The sequence below is a fragment of the Pleurodeles waltl genome, chromosome 2_1 (genome assembly GCF_031143425.1).
Source record: "Pleurodeles waltl isolate 20211129_DDA chromosome 2_1, aPleWal1.hap1.20221129, whole genome shotgun sequence".
Lineage (NCBI taxonomy): Eukaryota > Metazoa > Chordata > Amphibia > Caudata > Salamandridae > Pleurodeles > Pleurodeles waltl.
The window spans coordinates 539,794,335-539,813,251 of NC_090438.1; the positions used below are offsets into that span (position 1 = coordinate 539,794,335).

General features: G+C 43.3%; 1 protein-coding gene across 1 annotated transcript in view; it reads left to right on the plus strand.

Moving 5' to 3' along the window:
• The first annotated feature begins 3,190 nt into the window (after nucleotides 1-3,190).
• GLB1 (galactosidase beta 1) overlaps nucleotides 3,191-18,917 on the plus strand; it is a 193,322-nt gene continuing 177,595 nt past the window's right edge. The window contains exon 1 of the mRNA XM_069214293.1: nucleotides 3,191-3,424. Coding sequence (XP_069070394.1) covers nucleotides 3,362-3,424 — 63 coding nt within the window. The 5' untranslated portion in view covers nucleotides 3,191-3,361. The remainder of the gene's footprint in view (nucleotides 3,425-18,917) is intronic.

Consider the following 18,917-nt stretch of genomic DNA (forward strand, 5'->3'; position numbering starts at 1 on the left):
CTCTACAGAGGCCAATGTACCCCTAACCTATGCTGACACCAGTACCTCCCAGACCCATTAGTCCAAAGCGTCCCACAGATACCAGTTACCTCCATCACACCTCAGACCTTGACAAGCATGAGACTTCCCCTGGCGCCTATGGTTAAAAGCACCCCACACATTAAAACAACCTCAAGTATTCTACAGACCCACTTAGCACAGCTAACTCCTTAACACCCAGGATTCTAGCAGAAGGATCTACTGATTCACCCACCACTAAAGAGGCTGCAACTACTGTAGCTCCCTAAACTTCACCCCCGCCTATCAGACACATCCTCCGGAAACTAAATGCCAACCAGTTGAAAAACAAATTTGAGGAAACTATGAGGGGAAACCTGGGATTGACATTTCTGAGACACTATTGTGAAGACTGAATAAGGTACATAAGCAATGAGGTTGCAAGAGTGGCACGTGCATCGCATGCTGAGGTAGAAAAGTTGACAGACAATTGCAGATTTGATTTGACCCAAAGAAAGAAGTTACAAGAGAGTTTTGGAATGGTTATAAGTGACAGAGATTTGAAAGCAATGGAGCTACAAGGAATTAAAAAACATAAAAAAAGTTCAGAGAGCAGTGGTCTAAGAAAGAAAGCTCAAAGGTAAAAAGGAAAAAAGGAGGAGACAGAAGAGGAGAAGGGTAAAAGCACTGAAACAATGAGAGAATACCCCTTGAGGAAGGTGCAGAAAGGAGCATATGCCCGTATTCCATGGACTCAAGCAGAACACTTGCACTTCAAAAACAGTGTCACAAAGCTGAGAGATAATCCAGATAAATGGTACACCCAGGTAGATCAAGCGGTGACCATTTCAAAGGTTTTATGGGAAGTCTGGACATGTCTTTCAAAGTAGTGATCCCAAAAGATTTGTGGGCTGAGTGCAAGTGAGTTGTAGATTGGCCAACTCAAAAGTGCCTGAGGATCTGAACATGAATGCCCGTTCGGACGTGGTAAAGATTAAATGCGATGCAGTCACTGCACATTTAAAAACAAAGGGCCCGCTGAAGGACGTGAATTGGCCCAAGATTTTCAGAAAGAAACAAGAGTTGAAAGAGCCAATGCATGCTTTCTTTGAAGGTTAGGACTTCATTGTCTGTCTTTCTTGTAGGACCAAATGTGCTTCATTACGGTTATTTGAAATTGCCATCTTTAACTTCTTAAATTGAGAAGGGTGCTGGGCAGCACAAAGTATGTATAGAGACTACACCTCTCCTGATCCACGCAGGCATGCTTTGGAGAAATATTCGATTAATTTAGCACGTTTAACTAGTTATGTATACCTGGATAACTTGGCAACTATATGCAATTCAGAAAGGACCCGAGCAAGCACCTTTTTCAGGAAACACTACATTACTACATAACTTGACTCACCACCCACAAGTATTATAACTCTTGTAAATGATCTTGGTACATTTCTCAGGGCTCCTGCACTTATTCAGTCATCCATTGCTCTCCAGTTAGGGTGACCAGGTGTCATCGATTTACCAGAACAGGCCTGGTTTTCCACCATCTGTCTCAGTAGATTTTAGCAAACTTAGCTCATGTACCAGTCTTTAGAGATGGTCGACTGAAAACGGTGGAAAACATGTTTTTATATGTTCAAAGCTGGGCTAGGTAGCAGCTGTTATAAGATAGCAATTTGAAAAAAAGATTCAATACTGGGTTGCAAACTGCATTTTATGTATTGTTATAGTGCCTCTTCTGTGTTTCGATAGTTTCATAACATTTTATTCGTTTTTGGTAAGTCCGAATTTTTTGCAAAATTGACCATACATAACAGCAGTTGCCTGGCTGGTTGAGCCATTGATATGGTATGATAATGATAAGAGAAGCATCCCCCTCAACCTCTGGCCAACAGTTAACAATACATTCACCAGTATTCAGCTCCTTCCCCCATCAGTCCCCGGTCATGGTTTGTTATTACAAGTCCGAATTTCATCTTCCCTGGAGTGATGAGGGTTTTGAACCCTTTGGAGAGCGATGCCCTGGTGCCAAACTCATTGAGCACATATTTTGCAATGTTTCAGTGGTCAGCCCCTGGCTCTGTGTATAGGGATTTCCAGGCTCATGGGACTGTCTAGCCCAGATTTCCACTGTTCAAAAGATGGAGGGTCAGTCACTGTCTATCCAGACCTTGGCTATGTCCTGCTTCACTATCATCAGTCCCAACCATAACAGTATGATGCGGTATCTGTTGGCATTTATCTCGTCTGTGACATGAAGGAGGATGAGCTCGGGATCTCTTGATAATGTCCAACCCAACACACGGCTGTGTTGATGAGCGCTGTCATTCTGTGCCACTCGGTTGATGAAATGTTGTAGTCCTATTTTTGTGAAATGTCCTGCTTTTTGTCTTTCAAAATCAGTTCATCCTTTCCTCCAGCTAAGTTTGTACTAAACAAATTCTCAAATATACATGAACATAATATTCTCACTTATAAGAAGCTATAAAGTTTTCCAGACACTTGAGTAGTTCGTTCAATTCTGGGCCTTTCGGTGCTATTTGACCATGCATGCCAATAGACGCGATTCAGGCGGGAGACTCCCGATTTCTGAAGCAAAGAACGGCTTTATTTTGGCCCGCTCCCGCTTCAAATTGTCTCTGCTTCAATAGAAGTCAAGAGGGGGAATGCAGTCTTCGAATAATGTGTTTAAAAACTCCCACTTTCCTCTTCATGTTAGCATGTACGTTTGTCGCCATTATAAAATCTAGATTACAAATCCACATCTGAATTAGGTGAGTTAGTCATACAGAAACCTGGAACCTTGAGAGCCTGGCACGTTCGACCTGCAATTCGTTAATTATGTATTTATTTAGACAAAAGGGACTTTTAGTATAGCATTAACTAGATTTCTCATCCTTCCCAGTATCATGCGTGAGTGCCCCATGTAGTCGAGTTTCAGGAGCTGCTAAAACACGAAGATCAGAGGGCGTCCGGAACTGTGGCGACTGAGAAATGTAGGAATAAGGAAAATATAAAAATGACGTGAACTTATCCCGCGCCGAAGCCAGAAGCGCTATCGCAGGCTGTCGGCGACGTTAGGTTTTAGAAGCGGTGAGGATATTTACAGCCCACAGATCCTGTCACGAGCTCGGCGCTGCATGGTTTCCCAGCCGCTGAAGCAGGATGTGTGCACTCGCTACACTGTCACTGAAAGTGGGCGAGGAAAGAGTCATCAGCTGATGGGAGCGGTCAGCTGACTGAGGGGTTGGACGTGAGGGAATCAGGTGACTGTAACCCGGAAAGTCCTACGAGTTCCAGCAGCGGCTTTCGGAGTGGCGTTTCCACAGCGGGCTCACCGATCTCAGCCGCTGTGTGCATCACGATGTCGACGGTCTCGGTGTTGTTGCTGCTTTTGTTTGCTGCTGTGACCTCGCACCCTGCCACTGTGAGTGCCGCCTAATTGACACGCAGTTAAAACCAGTGTATTTTTTTGTATGGTTTTTGTATTTCTAGCAAATTATTGTGTCTTCTTTCAAAGGAGTTTGGATGTACTCGGAATCCTGTTCTTCCGCATTGCTGCGTCCGCTCCCTGCAGGTGAACCTTAGTACAGTGATTTCATTTCTTTTTCTTCCCGCTTTGTCTGCTCTGGTTAAATCTTGCCTACCAGACAGTATTTAGGGTCAGATGTTTCAAGCAATTTTGCATTCGCAAACGGTGTGAATCGCAAAATTCGGCCGTTTGCGAATGCAAAAATGTCTCTCAAGATGAATGAAAGGTATTCGCTGTGCAATTTTAAGGAATCGCAAAAATAGCGATTCCTTAAAATAGCGACCCCATTTAGAGACTAGGAAATCTCAAAAAGGGAATTCCTATTTGCGATTTCTAAAGCACATGTATCAAGCATTTCCTAATGCGAATTGGCCATTTAGGAAATGCAATTACCACCAAATCCAATATGGTGGTAAGCATGTGCAATTATTAAAAATGCATTGTAAATGCATTTTTGAAAATAACATGTAGCGCACACATGCCCCTAGGGCAGAGGTCTTCAAACCTTGGGTGCGGGCCCCCCTTTGGGGGCCTTAAGTGATCCCAGGGTCGGGTACCAGACTCTGGCCAAAAGAAGCATTATACAGATAATAGGCCTTTGTTTTAAGCAGATGCATATTATTGATAAAGGTAACAGTACTTAACTGCAATGTTTAAATAGGTCTACACATATTTAAACATTGCCATCTTTATAAAATAATTGTGAAAAATTCTGAGGGGGGCCCAATAATTTCTATTTTTCAACTGGGGGTGGGCGTGGCATTAAAAAGTTTGGAGACCACTGCCCTAGGGCATGTGTGTGCTTCACATTTCTGCAAATATTTTTTTGGGGTGCATCAGAGGGGGCCTTAGGCCCCCAGCACCCTGGTGTTTGCATTACCTAATTTGCGAATTCCTAACTGGAATTTGCAAATTTGGAAATGCAATACCATTCGCATCTATGGGCCTAGAGGCTCTTAGGGATGAATGGAGTCCCGTTCCCTAATTGCGATTTGGTAATAGTGATTGCGAATTTTAAGAAATCGCTGTTACCGACTCACAAATTTCATACATCCCATTTTGCATTTCTTAAATAGCGATTTCTTAAAATTTGCTATTTAAGAAATGCAGACCGGGAGCTTGATATATCTGGCCCCTAGTTACTTATACAATGCCTCTTGTGGACCATACCAAAGACTTTAAATGAGATTAGTGCTAGTCCCTTGCTTACCACTGGTTTGCTTTGCCACCACTCTTGTTTACTTCCTTCTTATTCAATGTCTTGCTTTCCTCTTCTTGTGTTTGTTCCTTTTGATAGCATTTCCCGCCCACTGGTACTGGAAGGGGCCGTGACCTCCCTATGATCAACTTCACTATCCCTTAGCTATCTCCATAGCTGCCAAGTTTTCAGATTGCTTAATTGTGACATTCCTATGGTTTTGGTGTACTTATGAGTGACATTCAACGATCAACTGTGACACTTTCATGCAAATATAATGAAGCAGTAAGTGTACTGAAAGACATATCAGAAATTACACCGTTTTGACCAATGGGAATCTCTAAAAAGATCTTGAAACAACTGCTGCAAAACCCTTGAAATGGAAGATCATTAATCTGCTGGCCCTTTCTAAGATGATTATCACAAATACTCCCCACGGCAATATGGCAATAGTAATAGGCTCCAGGATTGGACTGGCTACTTACCAAACAGGGTTAGCCTTTAAAATTCTGTAACAGTACTATGCGTTTACTACAATAATTTGCAGCTCCATTTTAAGTGCTTTTTACTTCAGAGCACAGCGTGATGGTGTGTCTGCTTAACGAGACATGTCCGTGCAGGTACTCTACAAGCATCCCTTCTACGCACCTGCTGCACACTAATAAATGTGTGTCGCTGTCACACGTAGTGAAGTCCCCACTGGTCTAGGTTCTAGATTTAGGCTCCCTCCCATAATCTGCCTGCAGGTAACAACCTTCCTCACCTCAGTGAATTAGCCCAGACACTGCCTTTTATCGTGGCTTGTGATTCGAGGGGTGCGAGGCACAGAATGAGTGATCCCCTCACTTGTGATTTAGGCCCCTCCACCTCCCTCTGCTGGACTCATCTTTAGTAACCAGACAATGCCAAGTTCCCTGAGTCATCTTCAAATCAAGTGTGTAGTGCTGCTCTTAGACTTCACTAGGAACAGACTTGCAGTGCTACTCTGATTGCCCCAGCCAGCCCTGACAAGGTAAGAGCAGCTCTGCTCGGTGTATTTCTGCCTGTTTGCTGCTGCAGGCATCCTCACACAGGCAGGGTCTCTGTCAGTATCTTTTAGGCTTGCTTCTTATGTCAGGGAGCAGAAGTCTTTGGGTGAAAGTGGGCAGCATAAAACACAAACTCCAGTTTTGGTGTGGAAAAGTCCGCTTTATTGATACCCGGTGCGCATCAGAAAATAAAACCCTATGCCTTTTCAGAACCAGACCTCACTATACACAAACCGCCTACAATCACTGATTCCCACCCCCCCATCCACCCCACGGCTAAAGTACCCGTTCCCCCTTCACAGTAATTATCTTACAATTTCTTAAATCCTACCCTATCAAGATTTTAACTTTTAACTCTCCTACCACATAACTTACATGCGTCAGTATCTACATTCCTACAGTGTAACTTTTAATTCCTTGTTTTCCCTGTTTAACTTTTGTTGACTCCCCCCAATATTCCTGTTCATCTATAGAAACAACAAAGACCTTGCTCTAGAATCATGTCAACTAGACGTCCAACCGCACGCACCTGCATCAAGAAACAGACATCTAATAGTCCCAAACCTGCATTCCTGAAACCAACACCGGATACCACTCGATTTGAAGGATAAGGAGGTCCTAAAATGACCACACTAACACTTGGGCAACCAGCCCAAAAAGGTAGCCCAAAATAGCCCACCTGACGTCGGGCTGTACCATTCCCCCTATAAACTTGGGGGTTGGGTGGGGGAAGGGGGACTCGAGTCTGTCAATAGAGACTAACTGATTGGAGCTTTTTAAAGTGTGAACTGCTCCACTTGTATTACGGGGACAGCACACACTGTACCCTTTCTTTGTAAACACATATGACTCCATGGTAGTAGTTGTTTACTTAAGTTTTTATTATCCACGTTTACGTGTATGTCATCAGGCGCCGCCCAAGTGGCCGAAATTATGTCTTGTGGGCTTCCAAGGGAGCAGGCAGGACTCAAGATGTAGGGGAAAACAACGTCCTGCCAGCACAATATTCTACACAGGACACTGTGATGGTCACGTGTGGGCAGCGCCTCTTGTCTGGCAGGCGCAGCAAGTTATAAAACAAAGCTGCTGCCTCAATTTGGGCCAGTCACCTGATGGATGTTACCAGTGCTGTGCGGAAAACAAGAGCATGCAAGGCCCCACTGGATCTACATAAGGGCTGCAGACAATGCTGTCCTGAAAATCATCATGGTCTTTTGTTGATGTTCACCTGACCCACCAGTGTCGCAGTACATATGGTCCAATCAAACTGAGGCTGAGCTTAATTGATTGGAGGAAGCCCTGACCTTTTAACTACTGTAACAAACGACACTGACACTAGCGCTCACACCCCTCCCAGCCCAGCCCAGCCCAGCTGTGAGTATGAGACAGTTCACAGGGCAAGCAAAGTTATAAAGCATGCTGTCTGCTTTTCTTAAATGCAGCTTCAAGTGGCTCTTACTTTAGTGGCCTCGGGGATATCCTCTGTGTGACTAATGCATTTTACTAAGGTGAAGCGGACACCAGCACTAAGATGCATTAGTCTAACCCAGTGATACTCAAAGTACGGACCGGGGGCCAGATGCGGCCGTTTTGAACTTTACATGCGGCCCTCAGGGCAGCAGTAGCACTAGGCTGCAGTTTAGTCGACTCATCAAGGGATACTATATTTAAGCATTATTGAAGATAAAGAAAGGAAGCAAGGAAGTTGTCCGGCACCGCTTTAACTGCAGGAACACTTTTATTGTTTCAGGAATCTTGCACAAAATGCCTACAACTATGATAACTGTTCTTAGAAATTCAAAAAGTGTAGTGAAGAAAAAGAAGGGAACGTGAAATAAAACAATTGCCTAGGATCACACAATTTGGTAAAGTGGGGAAGCTGAGATTAATGTCAGGTGTTCTGGTTTCGCGTTGTGCGATTCAGCCACTAGATCTATATGCTTTGCTGTTCCCTATCCCGACCATAACGCCACAACCCCTCCCCACCCAGAGCCCCTCCTTCCTTTGATCACCATGCTACTAGCATCAAGGTGGCCCTCAGGTTGCACCACAGACCAAACTTTGTGGCCCCTGGGAAAATGTTTGTGAGTACCCATGGTCTAACCCCTGCTGTGTGGAACTTGGCAGGGCTGTATCTCATGCCTTTACTGCGTCTTTGACCTTGGCGTCTCGGGGGATGCTGGAAAAGGTAATCCACTGGATTGTCCGCTCCAAGGTGGTAATTGAGGCCAAAGGAACACGCTTGCAATTGCAAAGCCCACTTTTCAATGCATAGTAGGCTTTGGAGGTGGAAAGAGAGGCTTATGATTAGTACACATGGAAAACGGGTGACCATATATGTACACATGGAAATGGCTACAGCCCCCAGTGCACTTCCAAAGCCTCTTATTTTATTTATGAGTTGCATTGCTCAGCTGAGGTAAGCTCACAACTCACACATGCTACTAGGGCACATTCTCCACGTGTCTGCTGTTGAGACAGAACAGCGCCGAGTCCAGTTGAACTAGCACCGACCAACACCTGCTTCTGGTTGAAATAAACTAATGTGGTATCCACTGACAGTGCCTATTTTGCAAGCCTGAATACTTCTGCTTACTCTTTGCCCCAGTTCCATGGAGTATTCACTTTAAGTAGACCTTTTAAAGGGGCAGTGAGAGTCCTGAGGTTCCAAATGGACCTCCCACAAGAATTCACCATGCCTAGAAAACTATGTGCCTCTATTATGAGGGAGAGAGCACCCACAACCTTTACTTATCTCACTTTCATGGGGTTCAAAGCCATTTTATTGGATGAAAAGTGATGTTCAAAAAAATTGATGGAGGTTTAAAGAAATGAACACCTAGCCCTATGCAGAATCTAAACACTGTCCTGCAACCTCTATAGTACTCTCTTCATCCTCCGATGGTGTTCCTCTAAGGCAGAGGTCTTCAGACTTTGGATGCCGGGACCCCCTCCTGACAAAAATCTTGAGAACCTGGTACTCCTCATCATTGACAATCGTAAACGTCCCGGATTCCCTCAGCAAATAATTTTTAGGTCAGTGAGTGTGGGGGTGTGGTCAAAGGTGTGACTAAAAACAAAGGTCATCATTTATGAGGGATTGGTGTAGGACAGTCCCGCAAGTCTTCTTGCTACACTGCCCTACACCAATATAAAAGGGCAGGAATGGACCGTATTTATGAAATACAGTGCATTCCTGTCCTTCCCCCCCCCCTGCACTGGTGCAAAAATAGTTGCCTAGCGCCAAGAAGGCGGGTTTTGTTTTTGTGCAGGAAGGTGTACCTTCTCTCACAAAAACAATCCAGAGAGGCATTTTTCTCTTTCTATATGTGTGGCAGAATGCAATACACATGAAAAGAGGAAAAAAACTAGGAGAAATTAAAACATCTTTCCTAATGATGCCTGCTCTGGGGAGGCATAACATTTTGGCACTGTTCCAGGTTACGTCATTTTGGCAATCTAGGGCAAAGTCAAAACCCATGGGTGTTGCATGGGAACACCCACCACAACACCCATAAAACGGCTGCTTGACGCAAAGTAAGGCAACACAGCGGCTTGCACTGCTTTGCCTTACTTCTATATCTATGAGGCCATGCAAAGCCATGCACGGTGGCTTTGCGTCGCTTCATAGGCATAATTGAGAGGCTTGTGCTGCCGGAGCGTCAAAAAGAGTGATGCTCCGGGGGATGCAATCCTCTGTAAGTTTTTTTTTTTTTATTTTTTTTTTTTTTTAAAGTCTTTCACCGTCAGGTAGCTACATAAAAAAATAACAGCAAGCTTAAATGAAAATAAATAAAGTTGTTACTCATTGGGAAATACTGTAGTGTAGGTACTGTAGTGCATTATGAAACTTCTATTAGTTGATACACTCCACAGGTCTGTGTGTAACCAGAGAGCAACAGAATTAAATCTTGGTTGGTGCAGTGGAGAACAGTGACTTGTGTATTTTCAGTGCCATGAAATCACAGCCTGTGACGGAAAGCACTGTGAAAATGTAAGGCATTATTTAATACTTGCATTACACACAGTATAAGATAAGCCAGGACAAAAATGTAAAAGGGTGCCGCTAAATGTAGATTTAAGTAATGCCAGACATATGCAATACCATTTTTTTATAGCTGTTCCTTCAACAGCTCCAGCTCAAGTATGCACTATGTAAATACAATTACAATTAAAAGCACAAACTTCTCAGCACAGTTGTTAACTCTTTGCACTAACACTCAAAAATATATGTTTGTCATCACAAAGGTTTGAGTGACTTGATCATTTAAAGCCAGAACTAGCGTCTTTTAGAGTTGCAGATTACCCTTTACATTTGCAGGTCTACTCGTAGTGTACGTTTGCAATTCATATAGGTAATAGGTGCCCTGGCATGAAGACTTCTTTAGCTGTCTGTGTGGCTTCGTTTCACAGCACAGGAGACTCAATAAATCAAAGTTCAGCTGAGGCATTTTAATCATCGGATGGAGGAGGTGAGGTTGGGGGAATGCGCAACCCCCTGCCCAGGTCCCTAAGGCCCCCCTGTGGGTTGAGACCCACAGATTGAAGATCTCTGCTCTAAGGTAAGAGAATGGATTAAAATATCACTCACCAGACGAGCTAAAACTTCACAGATTACATTTTTGAAAAGTCTGTGGCACTGGAGATGCCAGGGCTTAGCCACTTGTACTGGCTCAGTCCCACATGTGTCAAAGGTGGTGATATACATGGTCTCCGGAGCCAATAGCATTTGATGATACCCAGAACGTAGGTCAATCTTAGAGAACCAGCTCGTTCCACTGAATTCTCCTGCATTGTCATCTCCAGTGGGGGTGAGATGCCATTCTCTTTTGAGAGTAACAATAAGGAGTTGCATGTCCGCACAGAAGCGGACCTCCCAGGTTTATTATGGCTTTTCTGTCACTGGTGGGTGATTCCCACAGTGAGGGACCTTCTACCACTTCTATAATGTCTGTTTTTCCTCCACGTTGAGACAGAGGTGAAAGGCTACCCTTTGATGCTGCAGTGATGTGGGCTGGACTGTAGAATCTGCATGGAGCCGAACCTTTTTAACTTTGAGGCATCCTTTTCCCTTGAACAGCTTTGGCAAACTGTCTAATAACTTTTCTAACTTAGCATGGTGGTCCTGGAATGCAAACTGTACCAATTTCAATTTTTGAGCTGTTTGGCGGCTTAGTGCCATGCCCTGCCTGTTTTTGAGTGATATACGTTTTTGTTGGTGTTACCTCTCATTGATGTTCTAGAGTTGTTGCAAAGACTCCTGCCAGTCCCCGCGCCGTGTGGCATGTACATAGGCACACACTCACACTTGGGTGGGTTTTAGCACCAGAGTATCTTCCAGCTTGTCAAACATGCTTCTGACCAACACATTGATTGTGAAGCACAAGTTCTGAACAATTCTTTGGAGCAGCCTATGGTGATGATGTTGGCCAATGATTTGACAAGTTCCTGCAAGATTTGTTTGCGTAGCTTGGCTGATGCACACCCCTGTATTATTTGTGCTGGGATTTCTTCTGGTTCGCCCTAAAGGTGCAGGTTCTGGCCAGCTCGAGTCACATGTAGAATGTATAGTCATCTGCCTCTTGCTTTGACTGGCGAAATGCAAATCAATCATTGACTGGGTATGCTAGAAGCTCAAAATCCGTATTGAGAGCCACTATAAGTGTGGCACAAGTATATGTGGGACCAGCTTAATGGGGAGTTTTCAACAGCTTATATATTTCATCCCGTGTGCAACAGGAGTGACTGTTTCTTTTCATCGTCCACGCCAGTTGCTGCAAAGTATGGGTTTAAGCATTCACCCCACAGCTTCCATTTTGTGGCTTGTGCTGATGGGGTTGGGGCCCTAAAAACACAAACGGTTCCATGGTAGGGACATTCACCATTGCCTGCTGCTTCGGCGCACAGGTTAGCTGGCTGCATTGTTTCCCCCCTTGTTTATTTTTGATGCCTGCAGCAGCAGTGCTCATATCAGCAGGTGGCTGTTTCACATGCCGCTTGGTCTTTCTTCTCACCATGAAAGGTGCTTGGTCCCCTTTTGTGGTAGGAGCAATAGCAGCATCCTCAGCTAGGTGAGAATGTTGTATCCCTTCCTCCACAGGCAACTTTTGTGATATGCGACACAGCTAGGCCACAAGTCCTATTAACAACAAATGTCACTCAGTGATGGCGTGGACAATACTGTTTATTAGTTACCAACCCTCTACTTACCCGACCCACTTCACACACACCACCTAAATAGGCCCTGTTACGTCACAGGGGGCACCACTATTGATCTTTGAAAAGGTGATTGGGAAACTCAGCACATCACAAACATGGACCAAACACCCCTCCGCCCAGACATATGTTTTAATATGGAGCCGGTTACACTCTGTAAGCATTGGTGCTTGTCACCCCCTCCAAAGAGATTGGTATTGTCCTGACACAAAGTGCACACAGTCTATCCTGATCTGGTATTAATTTTAATTCATGAATTTTAGAAATATTCTGACATTTTTCTGTAAGTTGAAAAAGGTTTTCTTCTTGCAGAAACAATAGGTCTTTGCCCCAAGGGCATTTACACAGGAATCTATGTGGGGAGATATTTCAACTATTGATTGATCTTGCCATTATGCGATATGACCAGCTGAATGTGATTTTACACAGTTTATTTAAGCAGCATCGATGCGTGTTGCACCACCAAAGGAGTGAGCCCATGTACTACATCTCTCTCCTATGATATTTAAACTGCTTTCTCTTTTCCACGTGCAAAAGAAGTGTGTTTGGTACAAGTAGGAGAGTGGAGGAGGTATATAGGCTAATTTCACAATATTGCCCTAGGGATTTTTTTTTTTCTTTTTTCCCCAGTGTTTCACTGCTGTCCACTTGTTCCAATGCCACTTTCACAGAGCAACACCCGTTTCTAAGCATACTTTCTTATCTATCCCGTAGATCTATTCTTTCACCTCAGAAATAATATGTTGTTTCTTCTCTGCTCAGCTTCATAGTTGTCGAGTTCACAGCACACCTGCCTCAGCTCACCTCAAGCCACGTATTTGAACCAGACAGGTTCATCGACAGAGAAGTGGGTGCAGCGACACTGCACTTAAACATGTGACAACCCCACTTCATTCCAACACGTGCCTGTTGTATCCTCTTTAATGCTTTGTGTGACCCATTTACATCTACAACATTACCTTTTATAATGCAGAGGATGTCAATGTGTTGCTCTCCACAAGAAGAAAATTCTTCTGGTGCAACCACCATAAGCATTTACTTTTTATAAAAGAAAATCAGGATGCGAGGGACTAGCTTCCCTCGCAGCTTGAGGGTTTTTTGGTTGTATTGACATCATAGTAAATGAAGTGAAAGCAGTTTGCGCCATTAGGTGGGATATACCTTCACTTTGATCAATGCTTGAGGGACATACCGCTGCCCCCTGTGCATGGATCTGCATGGCAGAGGAATATCTGGAAAAGGGACAAATTCTCCCTTCCAGCGGGACCCTTTCCATGTGGATCCATGCTTGGGGATCCAACCAGCAGACACCAGGTGGAGCACCTTCTGTCATGAAGAAGTGCCCCTTCCCCTATTTTTGAAATGGAAATGGTCGTTCTGTCTCCTGGGGACGGCGACTGGGTGAATGTATCCCCAGTCACCCCCCATGGAGGCTAAATGCCCACTAGTAATCTATAGTATTATCAGAAAAAAGGGGTGGGGCTGCCTACCCTACATTGGGCTGCTCTTCTACCACAATAGGCCCCAAGAGTCTTTCTGTCCAAACTGGGGTACACAACTGGGGGGTTAACTGTAATCTGCCCTTAATTGGGCTGAAAACTCAGTGGACTCCAGGGAAAAAAAAACAAATAAAAAAACGAGTAGGTTGGGGGCATTACACCCTAGCATTATGCCAGTTCTCCACACTTAAATGGCTCTAACAGTATTTTTGTCCCCCCGGGAGGACTGGTTTAGGAGGTAATCCCCAGTTTGCTCCCAGGGGGAAGGGGGCGGGAAGCCCACTAGACACCATCTCCCCCAACCTCGCCAGGGACTAGGGGATCTACATGGTAAGCAAGAGGAAATGTGGATCATTTGTTCATAGGTTTGAAGTAGTGGTACATTTTGGTGATATGTCTAGCAGCAGAGATTGGGCCTGGGCTCGATTTGCACCCAAGGAAATCTTCTAAGCCCATACATTTCTGAAAACTAGATACTGTCAAGGATGGAGCTACTTAGGTGAATGCCACTGTGTGTTCTTACTAGCATATGCCCTGTAAACCACAAAACTTAGAACAGAGATGCATTTTCCTCACATCTCTGTGAGGGGCATCTGCAGAGATTCACAAAACGTCTGCCAACTTGCATTCCTACATTTTTCCAGATAAAATGGTACCTCAGTTGTGTGGCTTTGCTGGGCACCTGCCCGGTGAATTGATCAAACCAAAGATCATGCGAAGTGGTCTTTGCATGCCCCCCAGTTTGATTCAATACAATAAATACATTTACATATAGTAAAAAAATGTAAATGGATTTCATTTACTCAGAGTTTGTCCTGAAATATAGCTTGGACCTATCACTTCAGGTTCTAAACATCATAATTAAAAAAACAAGCTATGATTATAGAAGGGACCTGAAAACGATAACTTTTTAGACCACTTCACATTCTGTTGGATTTCAGTTACCGCACAAAAATGTTAATGTTGGTGAACTGAGAACATAAAACGTGCACAATACCAGCTGTTGTATCTTCATCAGATGCCGGGACACCATTTGTTTCTTGGGACTGCTTTGGAAAAAGATACAAATTGTTGAGTATTGCTTTCCAGGGCAGCAGTGAAACTTCTGTCAGCACCACAGAGTGCGTGGCAAGAAAACTTGGTTGTCTGACTTAATGGTAACTTGTGTGCAAGGATTGGACCAGATCAGGTTAGCAAGATACCAGTTTTTGCCTTTTTCTGGATATGTCTTTATTTTACATTTGGGCGTACTGCTGGAATGGGAACATGCCTTGACTTAAGTTTTGATTAATTTTAATGACTAAAGTACCACAGCATACTAATCAATGACTCTCACCATTGTTGCACTGCTTACACTAGCCTAATATTGGTAATTATTTACATTGTGGTCACTGTTAAAATAACAAGATCTACTGGTTTTGTCAATACTTGTACTGTTTCGATGAGGATTGCAACATCTTTGCTTTTCTGATGTAATTTAACATCTAAATAAATGAGTATACTTAGTGAAGTTGTAAAGGGCTGAAACCTTTGGGTGTGAATGAGGTAGAAGCATGAAATTAACTTAATGTGCACATTTTTAAATGAAGGCACAAACGTGCCCCCACACGTCTTTTCGATGTTACAAATGTACTACTTTCAGGAATTCACCAAGGTTGATTGAAGTATGTTTGGAAATCATACTCGTAGCAAACTTTTGTGAATTTATTTTTCACATGACCATATCTACATGGCCACAGATTCAAGTTGCTGAAGTCCACTCAGCCTTTCTTCCTTCCAAGGTCGATAAACTGATTATCATTGAGTACCAATAAACATATGGTATATCAGCATGGAGAGACCCTAGAATGAATGCGTGCTTTACAAATTACAGGCTATGTTATGGTATTTTTGTTCATGCAAAAATCTGCTGAGCGATTGCAAATTCCCTTTTTTACACTCGCCTTTTTTTCCCACCACCCTGAAAAATGTTCTGCTCCTGCCCTGGCCACAAGTAAAATGTAACCTTTTCTAGTATGAGAAAAGATTGGAGAGGACTTGGTGAATACCTTCCAACATGCAAGTTAGTAGATTTGCACAAACACACAGGCCATTCCAACCATGGAACTACCACTTCCAAGTTGTGTGCGTAGGTTTCCTGAAATTAATCCAAATTGTGATATAATATGAGCGTAATCAGAGAGGCTGCTATAATTTGTCACCTCACTGCACCAAAAGGGACAAGTGGATTTCTTTTTTAACAGGACAAGTACATTCCTGAAGTATCGTGTTCTTTTGACACGTAGATATTTCATAAAATTCCACACCCCAGAGTCAACCTACGGCTGATAAACCCTTTGTGCAGAAAATTGGTAAAGTAAAAAATTGAAAATTCTTGTTAAGCCCTTTTTGGAGGACTTTTGCATTATTTTTCAACTGTAACATTTTACAAATGTATACCTGGTGGTTGCTCTAAGTGAAACATATCCACGATACTGTGTGCCTGACTTAGCTATAGTGACAAGCCAAGATGAAGACTATTGACCCTATTGTTAAATTGTAAAAGATATGTCAGACGCCAGAGGTAAGATGAGTTTATTATGAAAAGGTACAATAAAGGCCTGACTAGTTTGAAAAGCATATGTTAATGCCAGTAGGCCTTTAAGGGTGGGTTATTATTGTTCTGTCATAAAGCCTTTAGACAGACATATTGTTGGCATTACTATAGTTTCTTGAAATTTTGCATTCTGCAATTCTGCTAAATATTTGCCCACAGAATACTGATTCACGCAGAGAATGTCTATCCTCGAACCAGTATCTTGGTAGTAGTTTGTGACACTTTTATTTAAAATTAAAAGTGTGCATTCACGTAAAAAAGTAATTCAGAATGTTTGCAAACCACATTTTGTTCAGAAAATGTAGGTTTGTGACATTTTCATATGATGTCATATCATCAAATTTCACATTTCCGTAATATTTTGTTTCGCCCATTTAAAAAAATAACAGCACTAAGCAAAGGTTATGGTGTTCAACGCTACCTCTGGGAAACCATACGAGTAGAACATTTTCATTTTCATACTCCTTTCTAGACCCTCTTAGCAGGGTTTGTATATAGTTTTACCAATTTGAATTTGTACATATTTGTAATTTTAACCCCTTAGCTGCTGGGCCTCCTCCTCCAGTGCAGAGCTCCTGTTTGGCTATTTGGGGTAGTTCACGCTCAGGGCTCCATAACATTTTTCCACATAAGGTATCCACGCCAAATTTGAGTCTTTTTTTTCCAACATCCTGGGGATTGTAAAGGCACCCAGGGTTTGTGGATTCCCCTGAAGGAGACCGAGAAAATAAGCAAAGTATAGCATAGTTTTGAGTCGAGTGTTTTTCTTTTTTTTTTTTTTAATAGGAAAAATATGCTCTAGATATGAGTGGCTGTTTTTTTCTCTAAATATGGCATCCACAAACAGTTTGCTGTACTAAAGTCACCATCTTTCCAGCTTTCAGGAACATGCAGAGCTGAATCCAGAACTCTAATTTTGTACTACAGTTTTGGCATTTCTGTGAAAGGCTAGTTTCCATATTTTGTGGGCTCTCAAAATACTTCTAGTTTGTGGTGGAAACAATGTGTAACCCATGGTTAATTGAGAAAAGCAATAGATTTCTGAAAAGCAGACACAATTCTGATTTCAGGGGTCATGTCTAGATCCTTCAAGGTTTTGCCAAAGAAAATAACTGTTGAAATAAAGAAATATTAAAAATGAGTAGGAAAAAACTGGCATTTGTGGCAACATTTTCATCTGTAACGTTTTGTCACAATGGCAGATTGACAAAAGCAGTATACCATTACCTCAGCGAGACCCTTCTGATTGCAGGAATATATAGGGTTTGTAGGTTCTCCAAGACCCCAAGTTACCCAGAGCCAACAACTGAGGTGCGCCGTATATTGTTTTTTCATTGAGAACCAAGTATAGACCAATTCTTATAGCAAAATAGGCAGAGTGAAAAATAGGTATCAAGGAAACTTTTGTATTTCTGAAATGGGCACAAGATAACCTGGAGTTTGGGAGCAACGCTCATTTCTACATCTCTGAATTTGTGGATTCCCATACTAGTGTATCATTTGGAGGGTATGTTTCAAAATGACATCTTTCTTATACACTGGCTTACATTTGAAAGGCAGAAACACAACAAAATCCAATAGGTTATAACAAATGTTCTACTATTCTGTGCTCCTACAAGTCTCTCAATAAAAATGGTTCCTCACTTGTATGGGTAGGCCTAGTGCCCATGACTGAAAACTACCCAAAACACAAAATGGACGCATCACATTCTTCCACCGAAAACTGGTCATTTTTTCCAATGTGGATAACTTGAGATTTTGGACCTTAGCTCAGCCAACCCCTAGGGAAACCTAGCCAACTTGTACATTTTTGAAAACTAGACACCTAGGGGTATCCAGAGTGGGGTGACATGCATGGCTCCAACCACGTTTTTTTTTACCCAGAATCCCTTGCAAACCTCAAACTTTGACTAAAAAAACACATTTTCCTCACATTTCTCTGATGGAAAGTTCTGGAATCTGCAGGTAGTCACAAAATTCTTATCACCCAGCATTTCCCCAGGTCTCCCAATAAAAATGGTACCTCACTTGTTTGGGTGGGCCTAGTGCCCGCGTTAGGGAGGGGCCCAAAACGTATTGTGGCGATTATGATAACAATAGTGAGTGTACTAATTAGTCCTGGGATCGGCATCCACGTAGGGAAACCTATCAAACCCAGGAATTTCTTAAATGTAGACATCAAGGAGAGTCCAGGGAGGCATTGCTTGTGTGGATCCCCCAAAGGATTCCTAATCATAATACCCTTCAAATGTGAAACATTTAATAAAAACACAATTTTCCCTTTCATTTCTGTGACGTGAACCACAGGAATGTGCAGGGATCCACAAACTTTCTACCACCCAGGGTTCCCCAACTTGCCTGATTAAAAACGCTACCCCACTGGTGTGCCTGGGCCATATGTCCACAACAGGAATAGATCACACGAGAGCCAACAGTAGTTCTTGCATGAAGACTACATAACCCCCATTGTCCCAGCGGGCTTCCCACCTCCTGTGGGAGCCACCATTGCTGTCACAGAGAGGGAGCTGCTAAAGCAGTTTCCTCTCTTTGAGAGCAGTGTTTCCTCTGTCTGCATCTCTGCGTGCAGGGAGACAAAGGAAACCTCTGCTCGCAGCGAGGGAGAGCTGTTTGACTTAGCAGCAGCTGCCAAGCCACAGCATATCCTGGGCAGGGGGCACCCTAGGACAGAACACGAGCCGGCACTGGGGGGTGGCAGTCCCCTGGGCCATCAATGACTCCTCGAAGAGGCCTACGCTCCCCCCTCCAACGAGTATAACCTTGGGGAGGTGGTAGTCACCGTGGCTGCGGGGGCCCAAAACGGCCCCCCTTTTTTTGTTTTTGTTTTTTTTTC